Source organism: Leptonychotes weddellii, chromosome 6 (assembly GCF_054177405.1).
Source record: "Leptonychotes weddellii isolate Sample4059 chromosome 6, ASM5417740v2, whole genome shotgun sequence".
Taxonomy (NCBI): Eukaryota; Metazoa; Chordata; class Mammalia; order Carnivora; family Phocidae; genus Leptonychotes; species Leptonychotes weddellii.
The window spans coordinates 59318376-59340077 of NC_138374.1; the positions used below are offsets into that span (position 1 = coordinate 59318376).

At 40.2% G+C, this 21702-nt stretch overlaps 1 protein-coding gene across 8 annotated transcripts in view; it reads left to right on the plus strand.

Moving 5' to 3' along the window:
• FAM13C (family with sequence similarity 13 member C) overlaps positions 1 to 21702 on the plus strand; it is a 141591-nt gene that overhangs the window by 107811 nt on the left and 12078 nt on the right. For all 8 annotated transcript variants that reach the window (XM_081824229.1, XM_081824223.1, XM_081824224.1 and 5 more), the window contains 4 exons: positions 9684 to 9894; positions 11014 to 11152; positions 16317 to 16398; positions 17862 to 18073. In XM_081824229.1, the coding sequence (XP_081680355.1) occupies positions 9684 to 9894; positions 11014 to 11152; positions 16317 to 16398; positions 17862 to 18073 (644 nt within the window). The remainder of the gene's footprint in view (positions 1 to 9683; positions 9895 to 11013; positions 11153 to 16316; positions 16399 to 17861; positions 18074 to 21702) is intronic.

A 21702-nucleotide genomic window follows, 5' to 3' on the forward strand; every position in this document is an offset into this window, starting at 1 on the left:
TAACAACGACCCCAGAAAAATATACACTAAACAAATCAGAAGAGACCTGAAACCAGGGGAAAAGGAAGGGAAAGAAAGAAAAAAGAAAAAAAAAAAGAAAAAGATAAAAACAAAGGAACAAACAAACAAAAAACAGAATAAGATCAAATATGATCAGGCTGGTGCATAGATCAGTGCCACACACAAGATTTTGGGTGTATTTTGGTCTGTTAGAAGAAAGTGCCTCCCAAACTTTTAAAGAAAGAAAAACTTATATATGTACAAAAATAAGGATAAGTATGATGAAGGGATGGAATATGACTGTAAGGATGAAAATTATAAAAGATTTTATAAAAGGAATTGATAAGAAGTTGGTTGAAAAAAGAAAGAAGAGGATTTAAAAAAAAAAAGGAGAGAATGTGATCAGGCCGGAGACTAGAACAAAGTCATACACTAGAGATTTAGCGTATATTTTGGTCTGTTAGACGAAACTGTATCCTAGAATTTAAAGAGAGAACAGCTTATATATATATATACATATATATATATATGTATACCAAAAATAAGGTTAATTACAATGAAGGGATAGAATATGACTCTAAAAATGAAAAATAAAAAAGATTTTTTAAAAAAGGGATTGATAAGATGTTGGTTGAAAAAGGGAAAAAGAAAAATTTTTAAAAAAAAAGGTAAAAAAAAAATTAACTTTGAAAGACTAAAGAATCATGGGAAAAAAGCCATGAATTCTATGTGCAGTATTCCCCTAGCTTTGGAGTTCTGCCATTCTCATTGATTGGTAAACTTGGTCTTGGCTGGTTGTTCTTGCGGATCTTCTGGGGGAGGGACCTGTTGCCGTGGTTCCCAAATGTCTTTGCCGGAGGCGGAATTGCCCTGCCCTTGCCCGTCCGGGCTAAGTAATCTGCTCGGGTTTGTTCTCGGGAGCTTTTGTTCCCTGCAAGCTTTCCCTTCGGCTTTGGAGGACGAGAGTGAAAGTGGTGGCCTCCCAATCTCCACCCCAGAGCAGCCGAGAACTCGGGGTCCGCTCCTCGGTGAGCCCCCAGAGTAAAGCAGTCAGTCACTACCGTCTCCCTGGTCTCCAGCCGCACTCCGTGCTCACCCGGCCTGTGACCGAGCGTTTCTATCTCTGGCACCCGACCCCGTGTGGAGTCTCCAAACCCAGCAGATCCCTGTGGTGCGCTCCCACACCACTCCTCCCGTGGGAGAAAGGGGAGTCTCCCCGGATCTGCCGCTTGTTAGGTCCCTGCTGGAGAAGCAGTGGCCTGACTATGCCGTGGATCATGGTTTATGGCAACCCCCAGCTGAGAGCCCGTGCCTCGGCTCTGTCTCTGCAGCTGGCTTCCCCGCTCCGATCGTGGGAGCTCTGCCACACTCAGGCACCCCCGGTCTTCCTGTGACCCCGAGGGTCCTGAGACCACACTGTCCCATGAGGGCTCCACCCCCCGCTTAGCCACTGGAGTGACGTCCCTCAGCAGAGCCGACTTCTAAAAGTTCTGATTTTGTGCTCTGCGGCTCTATCACTTGCCAGAAGCGGCCAATGGAGGCCCCCTCCCCCGCCATCTATCCTCCCGAATATCGCCTCGGATTCACTTCTCTGCTCGTCCTACCTTCCAGAAAGTGGTTGCTTTTCTGTTCAGAGAGTTGCTGCTATTCTTTTCTTTGATCTTCTGTTGAGTTCGTAGGTGTTCAGAATGGTTTGATCCCTATCTAGATGAATTCCTGGGACCAGATGAAATTTAGGTCTTCTACTCCTCTGCCATCTTGCTCCTCCTGAACCCCTTGTTTTCTAAGGAAAGTATTTTTTTAATGATTTCAAAATTCATAGATGACAGTATATTCTCTGAGGTTGTTTATATAACTAATTTATAGGGAAAGAAAAAAACAGTCCTATAGCCTAAAATGCCAGGTGATTTTTTTTTTAAAGATTTTATTTATTTATTTGACAGAGAGAGACGCAGTGAGAGAGGGAACACAAGCAGGGGGAGTGGGAGAGGGAGAAGCAGGCTTCCCGCGGAGCAGGGAGCCCGATGTGGGGCTCCATCCCAGGACCCTGGGATCATGACCTGAGCCGAAGGCAGATGCTTAATGACTGAGCCACCCAGGTGCCCCGCCAGGTGATTATTTTTTAAAAGATTTTTAAATTCAGTTTCTACGGCAGGCCAAGCACTGTGGTAATAAGTTATCCCATTTGTCCTTGCTACAACTCTTCACAAAAGAGGATTCTGAGTTAGAAGAGGCTTGCCTGGCCAAGGACATAGCAATTGTGAGCAAGTGGCATCTCAGACCAAGTCTGGTGCTCTAACTCAAGAGTCCAGGCTTTTCACTGGTAGGTTGTTAGTCATTTTTTTAAAATTAATTGATTTTATTTTTAAGAAGTTTTAGGTTTATAGAAAATTGAGCAGACAGTACAGAGTTTTCATATACCCTTTTTCCCTTGCACACAGTTTCCCATATATTATGGTCATTTTAAAACCTTTCTGGTTATTCCTTCTTCCATGCTTATGACAAGTACAGTGTGGAAGTGACCAGTGGCATGCCCAGACGCTTGGTGTCTGACACTCTTCTGGATGCCTCCATCCTACCACCATTCCTAAGCCCAGGGTGAATTAGTCTCCACTGTCTCTTCCAGTTCCCTGAGGATCATACTTTTCTGTGGCTCTGTCTTTGTGGAGCTCTGGGACCAATTTCTTTGACTAATTTTTTCTAACTGACATTGGATGTGCCTAGTAAACATACAGCCCCCCATTGAAGATTAGAATTTCCTTCAGTAGTCTTCCCATTTGCTTTGTATATTCAATTTTCCTTCTTCTTTGCAAAGTACATCTGCTTATAAATGAAAATGCTTTAAAAAATATCTTGTTACCTTAATAGCATATTTTTATCAGCTGTATCACTGAGGTGGTCAATTGTGCAGGAATTAACTAGAAGACCTGGAGAGCTGTTTAGGCTAAAAAATAATCAGAGCACAGCATCCAGCTTTCTCTGTATATCAGGAGAGTGCTTCCAAATCTTAGACACTATCATGGATGACAGTTGCTCTTTCCCTGGTCCCACAGCTCAAGCAGAGCTCTGTAATCTGAGCATTTGTCTCCACTTTTATGACACAGGGAGGGGAAAAAAATTGTTTATTGGCCTTGGCTATTTCCCTTGGTTATTTCTCAACTGTTCTTTGGGAGTATGCATATAGGCAAAGGGATAAGCCTTGAATAATCAAAGAATAACTTGCAAAGATTCATTTAATCACCTGGTAGATTTGTCTAGAAAATTGTTTCTTCTTTCCTCCCCAAATTGGACATTTGGTTTGGTGCTGTATAGAAAATATGGTGCCTCCAAAAATATGAATTATTCTTGCATCAGATGTTCTGTTCCGAAACAATGCAAAGCATGGATTTCTTCCCTTTTTCATTATGACAGGATCGGAGATCTCTCATCTGTCTTCAGTGTAGGTCATGTTACCGTAGCCCACAGTACAGTTCTGATTTAAGGTAGAAGTCACTAACGTCTGAAGACCTCAGTCTTTCATGGGCTAGAAGTTGATGTCTGCTGCATGTTTCCTCAGTGCAAACTCCATCTTTGTCCCCTGCCTCTCCTTCCTTCTCACCTATCCCCACCACCATAGTCTCTCTTTGTTTTTATACTTGTTCTTCCCCCACAGCTTTCTGGCTGATTCTCTTTCTCACCCACGACCTTGCCACTTTATCTTCCTTTGTCTCCATTCATTCTAGTTGTCTTTACTGCCTTTGTTCTTTTACCTTGGGACTTTACTTTGCTAAGCTATTTATGGCATGAAATTAAAATATATTTAAGATATTTAATTTTGTCTAGGCACTTATGAAAATTTGGGTGAGTTCAAACTGTTTACTCTTCCCAAAATGATACTAACATGCTAGTATAATAGTATATAGTATGAATAACATGTTAGCCAAATGACAATGTGATTTTCCTTTGGTTAGGCCTCTGTTGATACTGCTTTTTTTTTTTTTTTTAAACTAGGGGTCATTTATTCCTTATTCTTACCATTGAGACTATAAAAATACTAAAAAAAATCTTTAAAAGTTTATTATGAAACTGCTTATAAGTTATGATTGGACTTATAAGATAATCAGTGTCAATATACCCTAAAGATTTATGTATTTAGGCATTTCTATGATTTGAATGTTATGTTTACTTGGTAAAGGTGTTGCATGTTAGGTATAATTGCAATGATGCAAGAAAAAAATATTCTGAAATTGTCCTCTTACAGTTTTCTAGGGAACAAGAGGGATGGGATTAAATTTAAGAACTACTCACAGTGGCACCTGGCTGACTCAGTTGGTACATCATGTGATTCTTGATCTTGGGGTTGTGAATTCAAGCCCCACATTAGGTGTAGAGCTTACTTAAAAAAGTGTACTTAATTATTCTTACAGTAATCTTGTAAATAAAATTTCACAGTAAATAAAAATTCACACATACACACATAAAAGAACTACTCACAAACCTAAAACCTGGATCTGTATTTACCGATGGAGATTTAATTAGAAGATTGTAATAAAAAAGTGCAGAGGCAAGAAATAAGTTTAGATCTGAGTTGAGTGAGGCTTCTTGACCCATGTAGTTTTCTGGGTTTTAGAGAGAATTTGGGGATTTTTCAATGCTCAGCTAGCCCAGTGCCCTAATATATTAGCCATTCATTTAAATTGAAATCAATATATTGACTCCTTCAAAATGAAAATGAGGCTCACAGCTCTGCCTCCCATTGTAGAAGGCAGATTTGGGGAGGTGCATGCTGAGATGAAACTCAGTTGGACTCTGTGTCCTGAGCTCCACATAACCAGGCCTACGGGCCTACAGGGTACCTCCATTGCATGACCAAAAGTGCCCCTTAACTCAGTGTATCCCGAATTGACTTCATCTTTCTCTACCCAGCCAACTCCTCTCCTGAGTTCCCTAACTAGGTAAAAGCACCATAAATACAAAAAAACAACAACTAACATTGGTGGATTATTATGTCCCCTCCCCAGGGCACTGTCCTAAGCACTTGAGATTCCTTGTCTTCTTTTAATCCTCTGAACAATTTATGAGATAGATACTGTTGTCATCCTACCCTAAAACAGGGTTTTGGCATGCAGTAGATGGTTAATAGACATTTGTTGAATGAATGAATTCCCATTATATAGATGGGAAAACTGAGAATATAAAAGATTGAACCATCTGTCCCAGGTCACACATATGACAAAATTGGGACTTGAATCTAGGTGTTTCTGAGCCTATATTCTGTGCTTTTTTTTTTTTAATATTTGTTTATTTATTTGAAAGAGAGAGAGACAGGGAGAGTAAGCAGAGGGAGGGGCAGAGGGAGAGGGAGAGAGAATCTCAAACAGACTCCCCATTGAGAGCACAGTCCCACCTGGGGCTTGATCTCCTGACCCTGAGAGATCATGACCTGAGCCGAAACCAAGAGTTGGATGCTTAACTGACTGGGCCACCCAGGTGCTCCTATATCCTGTACTTTTATACATGATGGCAAGGTGGCTCTTGGACCTGCAGACTGTCTGCCTGCTTTCACAGTGACAAATTTCCCACCCCTCTAGATCCCAGATGTTTCTGGTGGCTGTCCACAGAAGCTGGCACTACTTGTGTGGACTTGGAGTACCAACCACACCCCACTCAGTAACGTGGCCAGTTACATCAACCCGGAATCCCTCTTCATCTGTCCTCACTCTTACCCCACCCATTCTAACCTTGGAGATACTGCTTCTCCCCTCTTGGTAGTCTCCAAACAAGCAAGCTCACCTGTCTCCCCAAATTTAGTTACAAAGATGACTTCAATCTTACCCATGTTCTCTCTTTTGTGACTCCATAGCTAACCCCTTTGTACCTTCAGGTGCTCAAATTCAACATACCTAAAACTGAACCCATTGTGTATCCATCAGATGTTTTGGGGTTGTTTCTAGTTTTTGTTTTGCTGACCCTCTTTGGGTGAAGCAGGATGAAAACTCAGATGCTTGTGCCTTGTTAGAGTGATGGACATACTTGTGGCTCATCTAGCTTTTAAAACCAACAAAGGCTGATATTTGGCATTTGGAATGTACCTGAACGCTACCTATAAAAGCTCACCATGAAGGGCAAACCCGAGAATGCAAATCAACAAATCCACAAGACTATGGCTAATTCATTACTCAATTAGATTTCAGCAGTACAGGGGTGCCTGGGTGGCTCAGTTGGTTGGGTGGCTGCCTTCGGCTCGGGTCATGATCCTGGAGTCCCGGGATCAAGTCCCACATCGGGCTCCCTGCTCGGCAGGGAGTCTGCTTCTCCCTCTGACCCTCCTCCCTCTCATGCTCTCTGTCTCTCATTCTCTCTCTTGCAAATAAATAATAAAATCTTTAAAAAAAAAAAAAAAGTGGTAGTATCCTCTTAAAAAAAAAAAAGATTTCAGCAGTACATCTCAAGTGGTTGCAGATAGAGATTTGAATTTTGAATCACTTTATTTTAGTATATGTGCTGCCGAAGCGAGCACTTGAATCACTTTAAAAATTCACATTAGATATATTTTTAAATTTGACTTGAATATTCAACAGCTGTAATACAGCATCTGTTTCTACCTGGGGTTGCAGCAAGATCAGAAGTGGTCTCTTGGCCTTCACACACTGATGATAATTATTTCTCTTCTCTGTTCCCTACTGTTCAGGAGTAGGCAGCCAGAAATACTCTTTGGCTTCTAGGGTCAGAGATGTGGAGTCTTTTATCATGGGCACTGGTCAAACCTTCCCTGGTGCTAACATAGTTTATATCTCCTTCCACACTGAATTTAAAATGGAGATCTTATTACTATCAGCCTCATGTAGTTGTTATGAAAATTAAATATATGCAAAAACTCTTACAAGTTGAGGACATAGTGAGTCACTCCAGAAATATTACATATGATTATTCTTATTTATAAATAAGAACTGGTAGGAGGGACAATATGTTGAAGGGTATATTGGTTCTCATTTCCCGTATTAACCCCATAGGGACTCTGAGTGTGTAGTTGGTGTTCAATAGGAGAGCATAATATTTAATTCCTTATTCTGATGATGATAATTATTAAAATGATGGTTCTCATAGTTACTGTATTTAGCAGCTTCTATGCCTTATCACAATGTTTCACCAATACACTAGACAAAGGTGCATGGGCAAACATTGTTAGTTTTAGTAGGAATTAAAATAATAATGTGTGTCAGTAAAAAAAAAAGTAGCACATCAAATTCATTATTTCTTGGCCATCATAACCTAAGATGAAGCTGAAATGAAAAAACTACAGGTTGAAATTTATCTATGTAAAATACATGGTAAATATATTAATTTATATAAAATATGTACTCTTCTGCTCTATCTATATACAGATATAGATCTTTTTTGACTTATAATGGGGTTACATCCAGATAACCCACTGTAAGTTGAAAATATTATAAGTCCAAAATGCATTGAATCCACCTAGCTAGCCTACTAATAATCCTAGCTTAGCCCAGCCTACCTCAAAGGTGCTCAGAACACTTACATGAACCTACAGTTGGGTAAAATTATCTAACACAAAGCCTATTTTATAATAAAATGTTGGATATCTCATGTAACTTATTGAATACTGTACTGAAAGGAGAACAGAACGGCTGTATGGAGAATGGCTTTAAGTGTGTCGGTTTACCCTTGTGGCTGCGTGGCTGACCGGGAGCAGTGGCTCGCTGCCCCTGCCCAGCATCACAAGAGAGCACTGTGCCCTGTGGACCCTCTTCTTACCTCCACCTCAGCCAGATGGCTAAGAGCCCTAGTGCCTCCACTTTGGCTTTATAAAACAGCACCAAGAGACTCTGTTAGTTTTGACCCTAGGCCCCAGCTGAGCTGAAGAGCTGAAGGCCTCAGACCTTTCCCATTTCAACCAAAACACACTGGTCCCAGGTGCTTGCTAAAGATTCTTTTCTTCCCCATCATTATTACCAAAAGACTCTGCTCAGAGACAGGTAATATGAATACAATGCATTTCTTCTTGGGGCCTAGTGATTTAAGAAAAGGATTTGGTAAGGAAACTGTATACCTCCTGGTGGGTTTTGAAAGTGATTGTTAGCACATGTTGTGATTTATTGATTAGTAACTCTTACTCCTGTTACTCCTTAGGGCTCCTGCCAAACCGTGTTTTCTGGGTAAATTATTCTTAGCAAGGGTGTGGCCTGTGGCGAGTTGTCAGACACAGCAGTGCTCCTTGCTTGCAGGCCTGGCCCCGCCTCTTCCCCAGGCCTCATCTGCATTTCTGACCAGCCTCCGCCACTGATAGAATGCTGTCCATGAACTTCAGAGGCACAATAGGAGGCATTATCGCTGCTCCCAGCCTGCGACTCAACAGCGAAGAAGCCAGTTGAAAACACACAAGGGGTCAGACCTTTGATGTTACACAAAGCAAATTGCATTTCAAGCTCTGGGGAACATGAGCCATTTTAAACCTGATTAAGAGTCATCTGGTACCAAATTTTGATAAATGTTTATTTTGGAAAAGTGGATTGCAGGGTTTTCAGGGTATTCACCCAGAAAACATTTGTTTTTTTCTTTATTTGGGGTAGGAGTACGAAAAAGCCTTGAGTTGTCCTGAGTATTTGCTGGGCAAAATTGAGGAGTTTTGGCTGCTGCTTGAATAGCTGTCTAGAGCCCCATGATGTAGAGATTCTCATCCTGGCCACTCTGACTCCATGTCCTGATGTTCCTCACTTCCCTGTTCTCGCCTCCATAGCACAGGTGTGCTCACCTTCTGGACTGACCCTGGGGTAGGAAGCTAATGAGCTCATTTAGAGGGGGAATGATCAGAGAATTCAGGCACAGACCTAGCATCCTAGCTGGGGAAAGGGTTTGGAGCAGGTTTTGTTCTTGGTTTGCTTTGTTTTGTTTTGTTTTATTTTGTTTTGTCAAAAATAAAATGCTACATAAAATTTTGAAAAATAAACAGAATCATTCCTAGTGAAGAAGCAGCCAAAACTCCTCAGTTTTGCCCAGCAAATACTCAGGACAACTTAAGGCTTTTTCTTCCATGTGTTGTACTTTCTAAGTAGCTTCTTTGATCTTTTGGTACATTTATTTGGACACAAAAATGTATGCTTTTTACGTAAAATGGAATCATTACTGTTTTGAAATCTGTGGTTTTCATTTAGTATATTCTGAACATCATTCCATGTTGATAAGCAGAGTTCTCCATCACTTTTAATCGCTGCTGAACGATTTTCTCTCCATGGCCTCCTCTCCCTACCTCCCTGCGTCCTTCACTCTCCTGCCTTCCTGGCATTCCTGTTGTCTCTTTTCTTCCTCATAGTCTGTCCTCTTTTGCTTCAGCTCCATTTATTGTTTCCCTTTTCACTGTAACATTTTGTAATACACCCTTTAACATATGCAAATAATATGAAATAGAGGGTTTTTGTAATTTGGGGCTAGGCTGATTTTATAATTCATACCAAAATAATTTGTGTTTCCATTTTTGGTGGTGGTGGTGGCGGCTTTAATATTTTCTGCCCAGGTTCCCCGAGAACAAATATGACAGTAGTTTGAAAGCTTTTCATATCCCCAGAAGGAAGAAATGACAAAGAGGCAGGACATTATAATGAATGTTTATGATCTTTACTTAGGACCATGACAGTCTCAAGGCCTCTGTCACTTCTAGGTCTTGATGATTTATCTTGTTTCCCCAGACCCTGCACCAGTCCACAAAGACGGGCAGAATGAAGCAGACAGTGCACCAGAAGACCTCCAGTCTGTTGGGACTAGCAGGCTGCTCTGTCACATCACTGATGGTGACAACCCACTGCTGTCACCACGATGCTCCATCTTCAGCCAAAGCCAGAGATTCAACTTAGACCCTGAATCAGCCCCTTCTCCACCCAGCACTCAGCAGTTTATGATGTAAGAAAACATTGTTTTGTTATTATCTTCATTTTATATAGTTTTTCCAGTACTACATTCATAACCTACAATGAAGTATAGGTCTAAAATAGTGCAAACATGCTTACCAAATGCAACTGTGAGACCTGAGCAATGCATGGCAACAGTCTGTACTTTCTAGTTGGGAATGCTGTGTTAGGTCTTGCTGTCTCAGGAGGAAATGGTCAAGGAATGCAGGATACCCCAGGGCTTGCATGTTTGAATGTTTCTGGTGAAATGAGAAGAGTCCTAAGTAAGGATATAATATATATATATATATATATGCAGATATCAGGAATATCCTTCTTGGCGAGCTTAATATTCTCTCTATGCCCACAGTGGCCTCAAAGGATGGCTTGTGGCAGTGCTTGGGAGTTGTACACCTCAATTTCTTAGATTCTAGAAAAATGGTAGCTTACAATGGCTGCCCTTCACCACCCCCCCACCACCCCCACCAAAAAAAAAGTGTGGAACTGTGCACTTCTTTTTTAATTCTACAAATAATTTTGATGCATAGCTAAAATGAGTATTCCTTAACTGAAAACATGTGCAGGCAATCCCTAGTTTCTCCTTGGTAACTTCTGTGGTCATTAACGAATTTATCCAAACCTGAGCCCACAGGCAGTCTGTTGATGGACTTGAGGGAGTTAGTGGATTCTTGCTATTATAAAGTATGTGCCATGTGAGAGGGTGAATGAATTTTCTATGGGGGGGGGTTCATTCCTCTTATCAGATTTTCAAAGGCTCTGTTGTGTCAGTATATCTTCTTAAAATGTTATTAGGTGGGTCTCATGCAACCTGTCAGGGATGACACCACAGCAGGATGTCTCTTTTTGGTCTTAAATTGGCCTCCTCCAAGCTTTAGGAAATGCATTTTCCTGGACTAATATTCTGACATTTATATACTGAAGTACCTGATGGCATTTTCCCATAATGGAATTCTGTGATTGGTGGTCTCTAATAATAAGCAGATGCCACCATGGTAGACTTATCAAATAACAGACTGCCCTAATCCAGGAAGCTTGGTTTATAGACCAGCAGCAATGTTTATGGGAAGACCATGGGTTTTGATGATTCTGTCCCTCCCTACAATTGTTACAGGCCCCGAAGTTCTTCACGGTGCAGCTGTGGTGATGGCAAGGAGCCACAGACCATTACCCAGCTCACTAAGCACATCCAGAGTCTCAAGCGAAAAATTCGGAAATTTGAAGAAAAATTCGAACAAGAAAAGAAATACCGGGTAAGGGCCCTGTGATCTGACATAAGAGTGGATTGTGTCAGAAGTATGTGGGCTTTCCTGTCCTTCCTTTTCGGTTACCACTCTGTGCCAGGGGACAGCTGTTTCCATTTGCCAACCCAGGACCCATCATGAATTGAATTCCCTTCCTGGATCTGTCCTATTCTCACAGGCTGTAATTTGACCCTGATCACATATTTCCTAATAATGGATTATAACTCTTCTTTCCAAACTGATACGATATTGATACTTTTTTTTTCCCCTGAGGAACACTATTATTACTAATTTTTCTAGGACTGATATTTGGAAAGCTTTTGAATTATGATCTTATTTTTTTAACGCTTTACTATTTGCAGTTTTGTAAGAATGTATTAAGGACCCAAAGGTCAGAATCTCTAACTGAGAACAGAATGAGGGAGAGAGAATCTTCTTTGACATAAGAGTACCTCTGGTTGATAGATGAGGACCTATCAAGTGACATCTGCTCAGGTCACTCAGAACAACAAACCCCAGTCCATCCTTTCCTGTCAGACACCGGTCTTCATGCTGGTGCTGCAGTGTTGTAATGATGAACCTTTTCTTTTATTACATGAGAAACAATAGAGAGGTAAGTGTCCTTATGGCCAATGCTAGTTTTATTTATTTTCCTTAAGGGTGACCATGGCATAGACAAAAATCATATTCATGTAGAATTGCACAAAGATATTGGGTCTTTGGCAGAGGGCCCAGACAGCTTGTTATCAGAATAAAAGAGAACAGGAAATAATGTCTCATACATCTTGAAATATTTAAAGGCTCACTAAGCACGTGGTACAGAGGCAATCGGCACATCCCTGTGAGTGGGATAAGATCCAGGGTGGGAGGCAAGAGTGGGTGATATTCCACTCTCCCATTCTTCCTATTTCCCACAGTGGCTTCAAATCCAATAAAAGAGGGGTATAAGGAGTGATTTTTTTTTTTTTTTTTTTTAGCTTTGCACAATAGAAAAAAAATCAGACTGCTTTTCGAGACAACCTTAGTGAGGTTGTCACCTTAGTGAGGGTGTTGAAGGTTCTTTTCTTCCTCAAAGTCAGGCAGTGACAGCTACTTACTGTCTTTTACTTCTTGAGAGCAGGAAGGCACTCTACACATAACAAGTACAGGCCTTTATTTTACAGATAAGGAAACTGAGGCCCAGAAAAGACTTGTAACTTGCCTTAGGCAGTTGTGTTCTATCAGCTCAGACTGGGGGTGGTAGATGAAAGATGAGTAGGTTTTGTAATGGAGGAATAGAAGTAAAATTTGTTAGTGTCCTCATTTGTGAAAGTTCTAGATATCTTGAGAGAAGCTAATTTTCTCTGTTTGCTGCTGGAATGTTTTTGGATCTGTCATATCCTCACACTGGAAACAGTAGAGTAACAACTAGGGGCTCCATTCCCAGGGCCTGTTAATACTTATTACCTGGCCATCCTTGAAGCAGGCTGATCTGAATTTGAATCTGGCACAGTTAGTTAGGAACTTTGTGACTTTGGACTTGTTACTTTATCTTTCTGAGTCTCAGTTTATCCATCTGCATAGTGAAGTTTATATTAGTAGCAATTTCTTAAGTTTGTGAGTATTATATGAGGGAGTGCATATATAATGCTTACTATAGAATTTGGCACAAAGGAAGTAAGTGGTCCTAGATATTACTAACTTTTTAATCTATTTGACTGATATTTGACCAGGCTATCCCACGACTGCCTCTGCCTTGCCCAAAAATGAAGAAAAATTGTACACATTAATTCTTTACTGATTTCCTCCCTACAGCCACAGACCCTGGATTACTACTCTCAACTATAATAGCCCCCCAGCAGCCTGCCTATTTTGGAAAGGATTTTCTTCTGGTACCTCCTGCCCTTGTCTAGAAAAGTTTTCAGGCTGGTGCAGACACATGCCCACACAACACACTTAAACATTCACAAACACAGATGGATGAATTTGGGAGCAGTAGAGGAAAGCCTCATGGTCACCACTGCCTCAGTGTGTATAAAAGTCTCTGGTGTAACCAGAACCTTCCATGTCTTAGGGAACGGGGCTTCCCCTCGCCCTTCCTGCCAGGGCGCCAGGCTCTGGTTAGAGGTTTGACGTGTTAATGGACTTTAATTAGTTGCTGTGTGTAAGAATTTGCTTCCTGGCAGGCTGATTGTGGAATTAATAGCACCCACAGCTAGTGTTTCAGTCTGAGCTCCTCCTGGGCCTCTGTGCTAGTCTGATGCCCTAGTACAACATGTATCTTTCCCTCTGTTGAATGTGACCATTTTACATTCCTATCCCAAACCGTGTTTATTCCCTACAATTAATTTTACACTTAACTATCGTTACACTTATGGAGTTAGAAAAGGCTGTTTCAGCCAGATGTCCACTATTTGCGAAATTAGAGAATATTAGAATTAGAAGGAATCAGTCAGTCTTATTTCTCATTTGACCACTGAAGGAACTGAGGCTCAGAGAAGGGAAATGACTTCCCCAGGATGACACAGTGAAGAATTGACATAACCAAGACAACTCAGGTCTTTTCATTCCTAATACAGAATTCTTTCTAAAGTGTCTTTTGAACTGTCTTTGACAGACCACAAATCTGGTCCAGTGATATCCTCAGTCATGTGCCTTGGGGGTCCCATTTTAATTGCATTGGACAAAATACAGCTAGTTAGGAACTTTGTGACTTTGGACTTGTTACTTTATGAGTCTGTAATTTCTGGGTTTTATCCCCTTGGGGTCTATTAAACTGGAATATTTCAGTTTAGAAGTTAGAAGGCTTGAATCTCCACAGTTTGTACATGAAAACTTTCCATGTGATTTGAAAACTGCCATCCTTGTGAGCTTGATTTAACCTTTTGAAAGCTCCCCCAGGAGTAGGGAAATAAAAAAATTCATTTCAGAAAATGATTTCAGGCTTTAAAATATTTTGTCAGAAAAAAATCAGCCTTGAAATTTTCCTAAGTCCTATTTGCGGTAGTGAAAGCTGATTTCTTTGGTGGTCCTTGGTGTAGGGTCTTAGGTTTTTGTTCTTGTTCTTAACATTATTTAAAAAGATGATAACTGTATAGAGCATATCTAGTGAAAAAGATGTGTTCCAGATGAACAAGATGTGTTTTCAGATCAGAGTGGAGAATTCTGTGAGGATTTTGAGAAACCAAATGTAAAATATTGGCTGTCCATATAACCAGACTGTTACCCGAAACCAGCACACTAAACTATTTAACAGGGAAGTGGCACAGTGCTTCATTCTAGCACATCATGGGTAGGACTAGGCTAAGCGATTTTGGAGGTGTGTCCTTATGTCACTGTCCATGGTACTGAAACCAGGGCTTCGCTCATGGAAACCATCTGAGCTCCCCTTGGAAAAACCCACTGTTGTTTTCCTTCAATCTTCTTTTTCCATCTTGATTTTAAAAGTATGGTTTTTACATCATTCTAGAAGTGACAGAACCATGCCTTATGTTTCACAATTAACATTTAATCCCGTGTACCTTTTTTTTTAATTAGAGAGAGAGAGAGAGAGTGTGTGTGTGTATGTGTGTGTGTGTGTGTGTGTGTGTGTGAGAGAGAGAGAGAGCCAGAGGGGGAGGGGCAGAGACAGAGGGAGAGAGAGAATCCCACGCTGAGTGTGGAGCCCCATGCTGGGCTCAGTCTCAGGACCATGAGATCATGACCTGAGCCAAAATCAAGAGTCAGATGCCCAACCAACCGAGCCGCCCAGGCGCCCATAATCCCACGTACGTTTGATGACCATGTTTTTTTCCCTTTGAATCTAGGAGGGACACATTTCTCTCTTGATGCCTTTCTCTCACCAACAACTTGCTGATGTTACACAGACTTAGTGGATCCTTAAAAAACCTATGGCAGAGCCCCTAGACTTAGCCACTATCAATGTACACATTTCTGGCGATATTATAATTATGATCAGGGCATCCTGAACATTCCTATATAGTAGTCCTTATATATACTCAATTCAGAGTAGCCATTAATCTTCTTGAGCCTGCATTGATGTTAACAGGGTGGCCTTGATTTATTTAAGAAAGATCTTACTGACCTATGGGGGTGGAGGCTAAGTATGTTTGGCCATCCTTCTTTCCTTGTTTCTCTTTTCTGTAAAAAATCTACTTTTATGCTCTGAGGAGAAATCCAGAAATCAAAGTGAATGATTTGTTTTAACAGAGTCATGTCCTCCCAGAATAAAAAAATACATTCTTATTGCCACATCCAAGTTCTATTAACTACTTGGTAAGACGTACATACCCCTACATATATGTTTGTTGGTGAAGACATATCCAGAATTCCTGTGAAAGTCTGGTAGTAACACTCTACTATCACCACTGCCAGTAATAATAATAACATTTGTGGTTCTAGTTAACACACCTATAGTGTATAGCATATGCCAGTAACTGCTTTCACTGTTTTATGTACATCAACTAATTTGCCCCTTCCAGCAACCCTGTGAGGGAGATGCTGTTATAATCCTCATCTGGTAGATGAAACTGAGGCTTAGTAATTTTCCCAAGGCCACACACATATGATTAAGTTTTACTTTAATGCTAGCCCAGTAGGATATTGAGTCTATAAACAGTGAGATGATTAGAAATCTGGGTATCCCCCTGAAGTACTGACTCCTCAGACTGTTGTCAGGTTTCAGAGATCCTGGGGTCTCCTTTATCCAGGTTTGTGGAAATGACTGATAGGACCTAAATCTTCCAGTTTGTCAGTATAACCCAGACAGGTTGTGGTCATAAACCATGCGTGTGAGCACAGGTGAGGGAATAAGCACCGGTTTATATTAGTGCAGTCAACCACACTGATATGAAGAATGGCCTGGCAACCAAGTCTGGGGTGTGGGTGGCCCACAGGGTGACTGAGGATTAGACTGCAGGGGACTGGCATGGTTAGGGCTATGTGAAAAGTACTGAGTGACTAGGCATGTTTGGAAACAATGCCCATGGCAAGGATGAAAATGTGGAGGAGGTCAAGAATGTTTGCTCTGTTTTTCAGAAGGAACTCTATCAACTGGAGTTGTCACACCTGAATTTCTCTCCCAGGTTTATATGTCTCTAACTACCTTTGTGTGCCTTGGCTGTTTAAAAATTTTTTCCTTTTTTCTTTTTCTTTTCCTCCCTTCCTCCCACCCACACTTTCCCCTCCCTTGTAGCCTTCACATGGTGACAAGACTTCTAATCCTGAAGTCCTGAAATGGATGAATGATTTGGCTAAAGGTCGTAAACAACTCAAAGGTAAGGGCCAGCCTTTCTCTTTTTCCAGAAAGGAAGCAGTTAAAATATTGATAATGTGCTCCGAGGCACTTTTTTTTTTTTATTCTTTTCCACCTGTGCCCTCTTTAACCTTGTCTCTCACTTAGATTGGAGGCTCCATTTTGAAATAAAGGGTCCTGGGTCCCCTTCATTGTTTGGCCCCATCTAATATCTCCTTATAAAGAGACTGAGGAACTACAGACTCTGAAGTGGAATGATTCACTTCAGTGCCAGGAGCATTTCAACATGTAGAGTATTAACTTCCCTGGGTTACTGGATTCTTGGATGTTAGAAAAAGACCTGAGCAATCATTTACTCTGCATCCCCCATTGCACAGATGAGGACATTTATGTCCAGAGATAGGGACAAGTTACATATCTGAGAGGTAGTGAGCTAGGTGTAAAACTCATTTCTCCTACCTCCTAATCCAGTGTTCTTCTTTCTTTGTTTCTCTGGAGATGGTGATGTGAGTATTGATTAACTCTAAAATCCGTTTAAAAGTACTGTGGTATTTACCAATAAAAATTTATTTTCTTCCTCTCTCCACGTACTTATTGTGATACCTCTTTAGAGACGGGGGAATTTTTTCCAAATTTCTAAAAGGGTGGCGATAAGGAACTGGAAGGGAATATTAATTCATGGTATTAAACTGTAATGATGTAGCAGGTTTATAAAATATGCAGTGTTTAAACACCATACCAGAATCTAACTAAAAAACAAACATCAAACAAAATGAGCTGTGTAATTGAGAAATCAATACAAATGGCCACATGGATATTATCAGCCCCTTAGCATATTCTGAAATGTAATTCCCTGACATGTCCCAGGTGGCTTTTTTAAATTTTTAATTATGTAGGCTTATATAAAACCACATTGAAATAATGGTGATTCCTGGATTTTAAAAGATAACATCAGACAAAATTGTGACATCTGTCAAGTTGGGGCTGGCATTCCCATTCCTCCTATATTTCCTCAGATGTCTACATGTGTAATGCCTTACAAGTGCTTGCATTTATTTGTTACAAGTGCTTGCATTATTATTACAGGGACTCTTAATGGCACAAAACTTCTACACTCAAGTAAATGAACCTTTGAGTGTAGAATTTCAGGTGTTATGGTGGGTAACGGGTAAAATCTTTGGGGCAGTACGACTGGTCTTCGTCTAGAGTTCATCCTCTGAAATTTAAACCACTGAGTTACTCCTACACATGAGTTACTCCATTTCCATGAGATTCCAGCCTCTAGAGCCATTTGTTTCTACATCTGATTGGGAGTTTATGCTGTTGGTTCTGGTTACTGAGGCTGCCCTTGCCCTGTGGAAAGCCATCAGCAACACCATCCAATTCCACTGATTTCACATCAGTTGTGGGAATTTCTGAAAGGCTCTCTACTTTTAAGCCCAGTGAGTCCTCCTTGTTCATGGTAACTCATGGCATTTCTCTTAGAACTAAAGCTGAAGCTCTCAGAAGAACAAGGGAGTGCTCCCAAAGGCCCACCTAGAAACCTGTCCTGTGAGCAACCCGCAGTCCCCAGAGAGAATGGGAAGCCAGAAGCTGTGGGTCCTGAGCCATGCTCCTCTGGAGAGGAGACTCCAGATGCTGTGTTAACATGCCTGAAGGAGAAGAGAGAGCAGCTTCCTGCTCAGGAAGATTCTAAGGTACCTCACCATATCCTCATAGGCCCCAACACTCAATACAGTGTCAGTGAGATTATGGTTTTTACCAATTTATAGGCGCACTTGGCACCACAAAAACATCTTTAGGAGACTGGCTCTGAAATTTCAGTCAGGTAAGTTCTTAGTAAGTTATTGGCCATGACCTATGGGTGTTGCCACTTAATTCCAGGATGTTATTCTGGAAGTTACAGTATTACATGTTGGTGGGAAGCAAATGACAAAGATATTAGGTGTATCAGATCTCTTTCTCGCCCAGTTCCCCCAATAAGCTAGCAAATTAACCCAAGATTAGTATCACAATCCCATTTTACCATGTTTTATTAAAAAAAATAATGAAGCTGGGATGATGTATACATAGTAAGGACAAGAGTGTTAGGTGATAAGATGTTTAAAACTGAATTCTTTAGACATCTTAGTTTTGAAATCTCTGTGAGACATTCAGGTAGAGTTGTCAATTAGACATTTGGATACATGAGCCTAGAGCTTGAAGAAAATATTTATCATATTTTACAAGGAAGATAATGAAATCAATTAATATTTACCTGGCTAATTCCTCCTCATCCTGCACATCTATGCTTACATTTCACTTATGCCAGGGAACCTTCCTTGTAGTCCTTTCTGTCTCAACTCTAAAAGTGGTATGGTTACCTTTAATTTCTTGAATAAGAGTTGTAGCTCCCCTATCATAGCTCTAATTATGCTGTATGACATTTTCTGTCTCTTATTTTATACTTTAGACCTCTTGAGTAGAAGAGTTGTTTGTAGCTCATGATCCTACAGTGTCTGTACATGGTATTGAATAAAAGTTTGCTGAGTGAATGGACAGAGAATTAATAAACTAGCATATTTAAGTTTGAAATCAAGTATTCTTGAAGAGAATGCTGCCTTTACCTGTTTTATTGCACATTATCTAGTCTCAATCATAAGGTGGCAACATATATCAAATACCAAAAGGCTTACCATATGCCCCTGGACTTCTCCTTTACATGGAGATTTGTGACCTACAAGCAGAAATGGGCCTTTTTTAAACAAAATATGTTTAGACTTAAAAATAATCAATTATGTGTTGTGAAAAGTGAATAGGTTTTCATCTACTTGGCCTCCCACCAAAGATTCTAGATTTTTGTGATAGCCAGTGGATAAGTGGGTAACACACACACACACACACACACACACAGAAGCACATCTGTGGTTTTCTATCTTTCAGTGCTTCTGATGGTCTTTCTTGCGTTTTCTAGTTACCTTAGCCACATCTATAAAAGAAGCTTGGTCAACACCCAAGTCCTAATTCTATGTTCTATTTGATTAGTGCAGTGAGGGATGAGTTAGGATTGGTATAGTAGACTTAGATCAGGACTCAGTGCTTCAACAAGCTACTTTCTAGCTATGTACACTTAGCAAGTGAACTAATTCTCTGAGATTCAACTTCAACATCTATAAAATGCAGACAATACCTACTTATATAATTATTGTGACAGTAAGGAAAGATGCCTGGTGACTGGTGCACAATCATTCATTTGCAAAGATATTCAAATGCCTATTATGTGTTGTGAAATATGATACATCATGGATATAATATGATAGAGAAGCTTTGGGGTTGCTGCCCTGGGAATTGGGATACAATAACAAACAGTTCAATAAATAAAATTATTAAAGATTTTGATAAATAGTGTGCAAAGAATTAAACAGATAATGGGTATGGTTTCTACTTTATATAGGGTGATTAGGAAGGACAATAGATGACATATTAAATTCTTCATTAAGAATTTGCAGGCCAAGAAAGCAGCAAAAAGCATTTTAGGCAGATGGAACTGCAAATGAAGACCTTGAAGGAAGAGCTTGCACATACTTGGAATTCTTGGGTCTGAGGGCTAGAGCACAGGATGGCATCAGATGAAGTCAGAAAGATAGATTGGGGGCCCTGACACAGTACCTTTTAGGGGAGTAGAAAGTATGGGAAAGCTGTTGAGTTGTTGAAAACAGGAAAGTGACATGGTGTGATTTATATCAAAAAGATCTTTCTGATTGCTGTGTGAAGAATAAATGATAGGGGGAAAGAATGGAAAGGGGAAGATGAAATGGGTGGTTTGGACTAGCATGATAGCCTTAGAGATGGAAAGATATAGACCTATTCAAAGTATATTTTGGATGAAGAATCAAAGGATATGATGAATCACTGGACAGTAGGGATGAAGGAAAGGAAGAATCCAAGATGGTGATGGGTCCATTTACTGAGATGGGGAATACTACAGGAGGAACAGATTGGGTATGGGACTGAAAACTTAAGAGGTCTGTTTTGAACATGTTTATTTTAAGATCTTTGAGCAATAGTGTGACAAACCATCCCTGGTTTCCTTGGATTTTCCTGGATGCTGAAAATTTCAGATGCTTTCATCCTGGGAAAATACAGATGATTGGCCACCCTACTGAGGCATCTAAGTCAAATATAGGCACATGCATGCACAGGAGAATCTAAAGATCAGAGAAGCGTATTTGAGTTCTTTGTAAGTTATCTTTGCTTAAATGGCAATTTATTTCTATTATTTTAAATGAAGTATCTGTTGAACTGTTTAATAAATGTCAGTAGCCCCTTCAGATATCTCTGCAGTAGGCTAAAGGTGGGCCCTTTAAATAGAAAGCATCTGTAATAGAACATGTAGCTCTCAATATCTAAAGCTGTAGTATTGTTCCTGGGGAAGTTGAATATAGCAGACCATAAAGTGGCTAGCCAACCATCAGGTGGTTCCTACAGGAGCGTCCCCAAATCACAGCAGAAGCCAAGGGAGGTTTGCAAATTTCCACAGTAGCTATGTTATTCCTCGCTCCTCAGTGAGCTTGTTAGCGTTTGAGATTATCTGAATAGGTCCCATTTCTTTAAACTCAAATTGAAAGATGGTTTTTATCTGGGGTTCTTGCTTTACTGCTGAAAATACATTAAATATTAAAACTTCTGAGATGAATTTTTTTTTTTTCTAGAGAGAAAATTTTGTAAAATTTTTACATTTGGTACTTGGTCAGAGCTCATACTAAAGCTGATAAATCCTGCAGCTTTGCCTTGTCAATTCAGATACTGCTATAGAGTAATTTTCCTCCTCTTCTATTAATGGATGATTTTTGGAGGTAATCACTTCTGGGTCACAGGGTATCCACTGAGCCCTTGGAAGTGAATGAATCATCCCCTGGATCTGACTGTGGTGCCTATTTATGTCCTTTTCTTTTGAAAATCCCAAATTGGTGCTGGCACATTATACCCATTTTATTGCCCTTTCTGAGAACTGTAGGTGGTGTTCGGGGCATGGCACAAATTACTAACTAGATGATAATGGCAGTTACTTCTGGGCCTTCACTAACTGCAGCATCTTTGAGGAAGAAAGCAGATTTAAAAAAAAATTATTTTTTAAAATCAAATGAAAATATAGTGATTGTTATAAATTGTATATATAGTGAAAATATAGTGGTTGTTATACATTGAAGAGAAGGAAACTTAGAGGTAAAGGGCATCAAAAGGAAGATCCCATCAAGTTCTTTTGCCTACTTCTCCTTTTAAAAAATAAAAATAATTTTCTTAATAGATAATATTATCTGATATAGTTCAAAAAAAATGTAAAAGG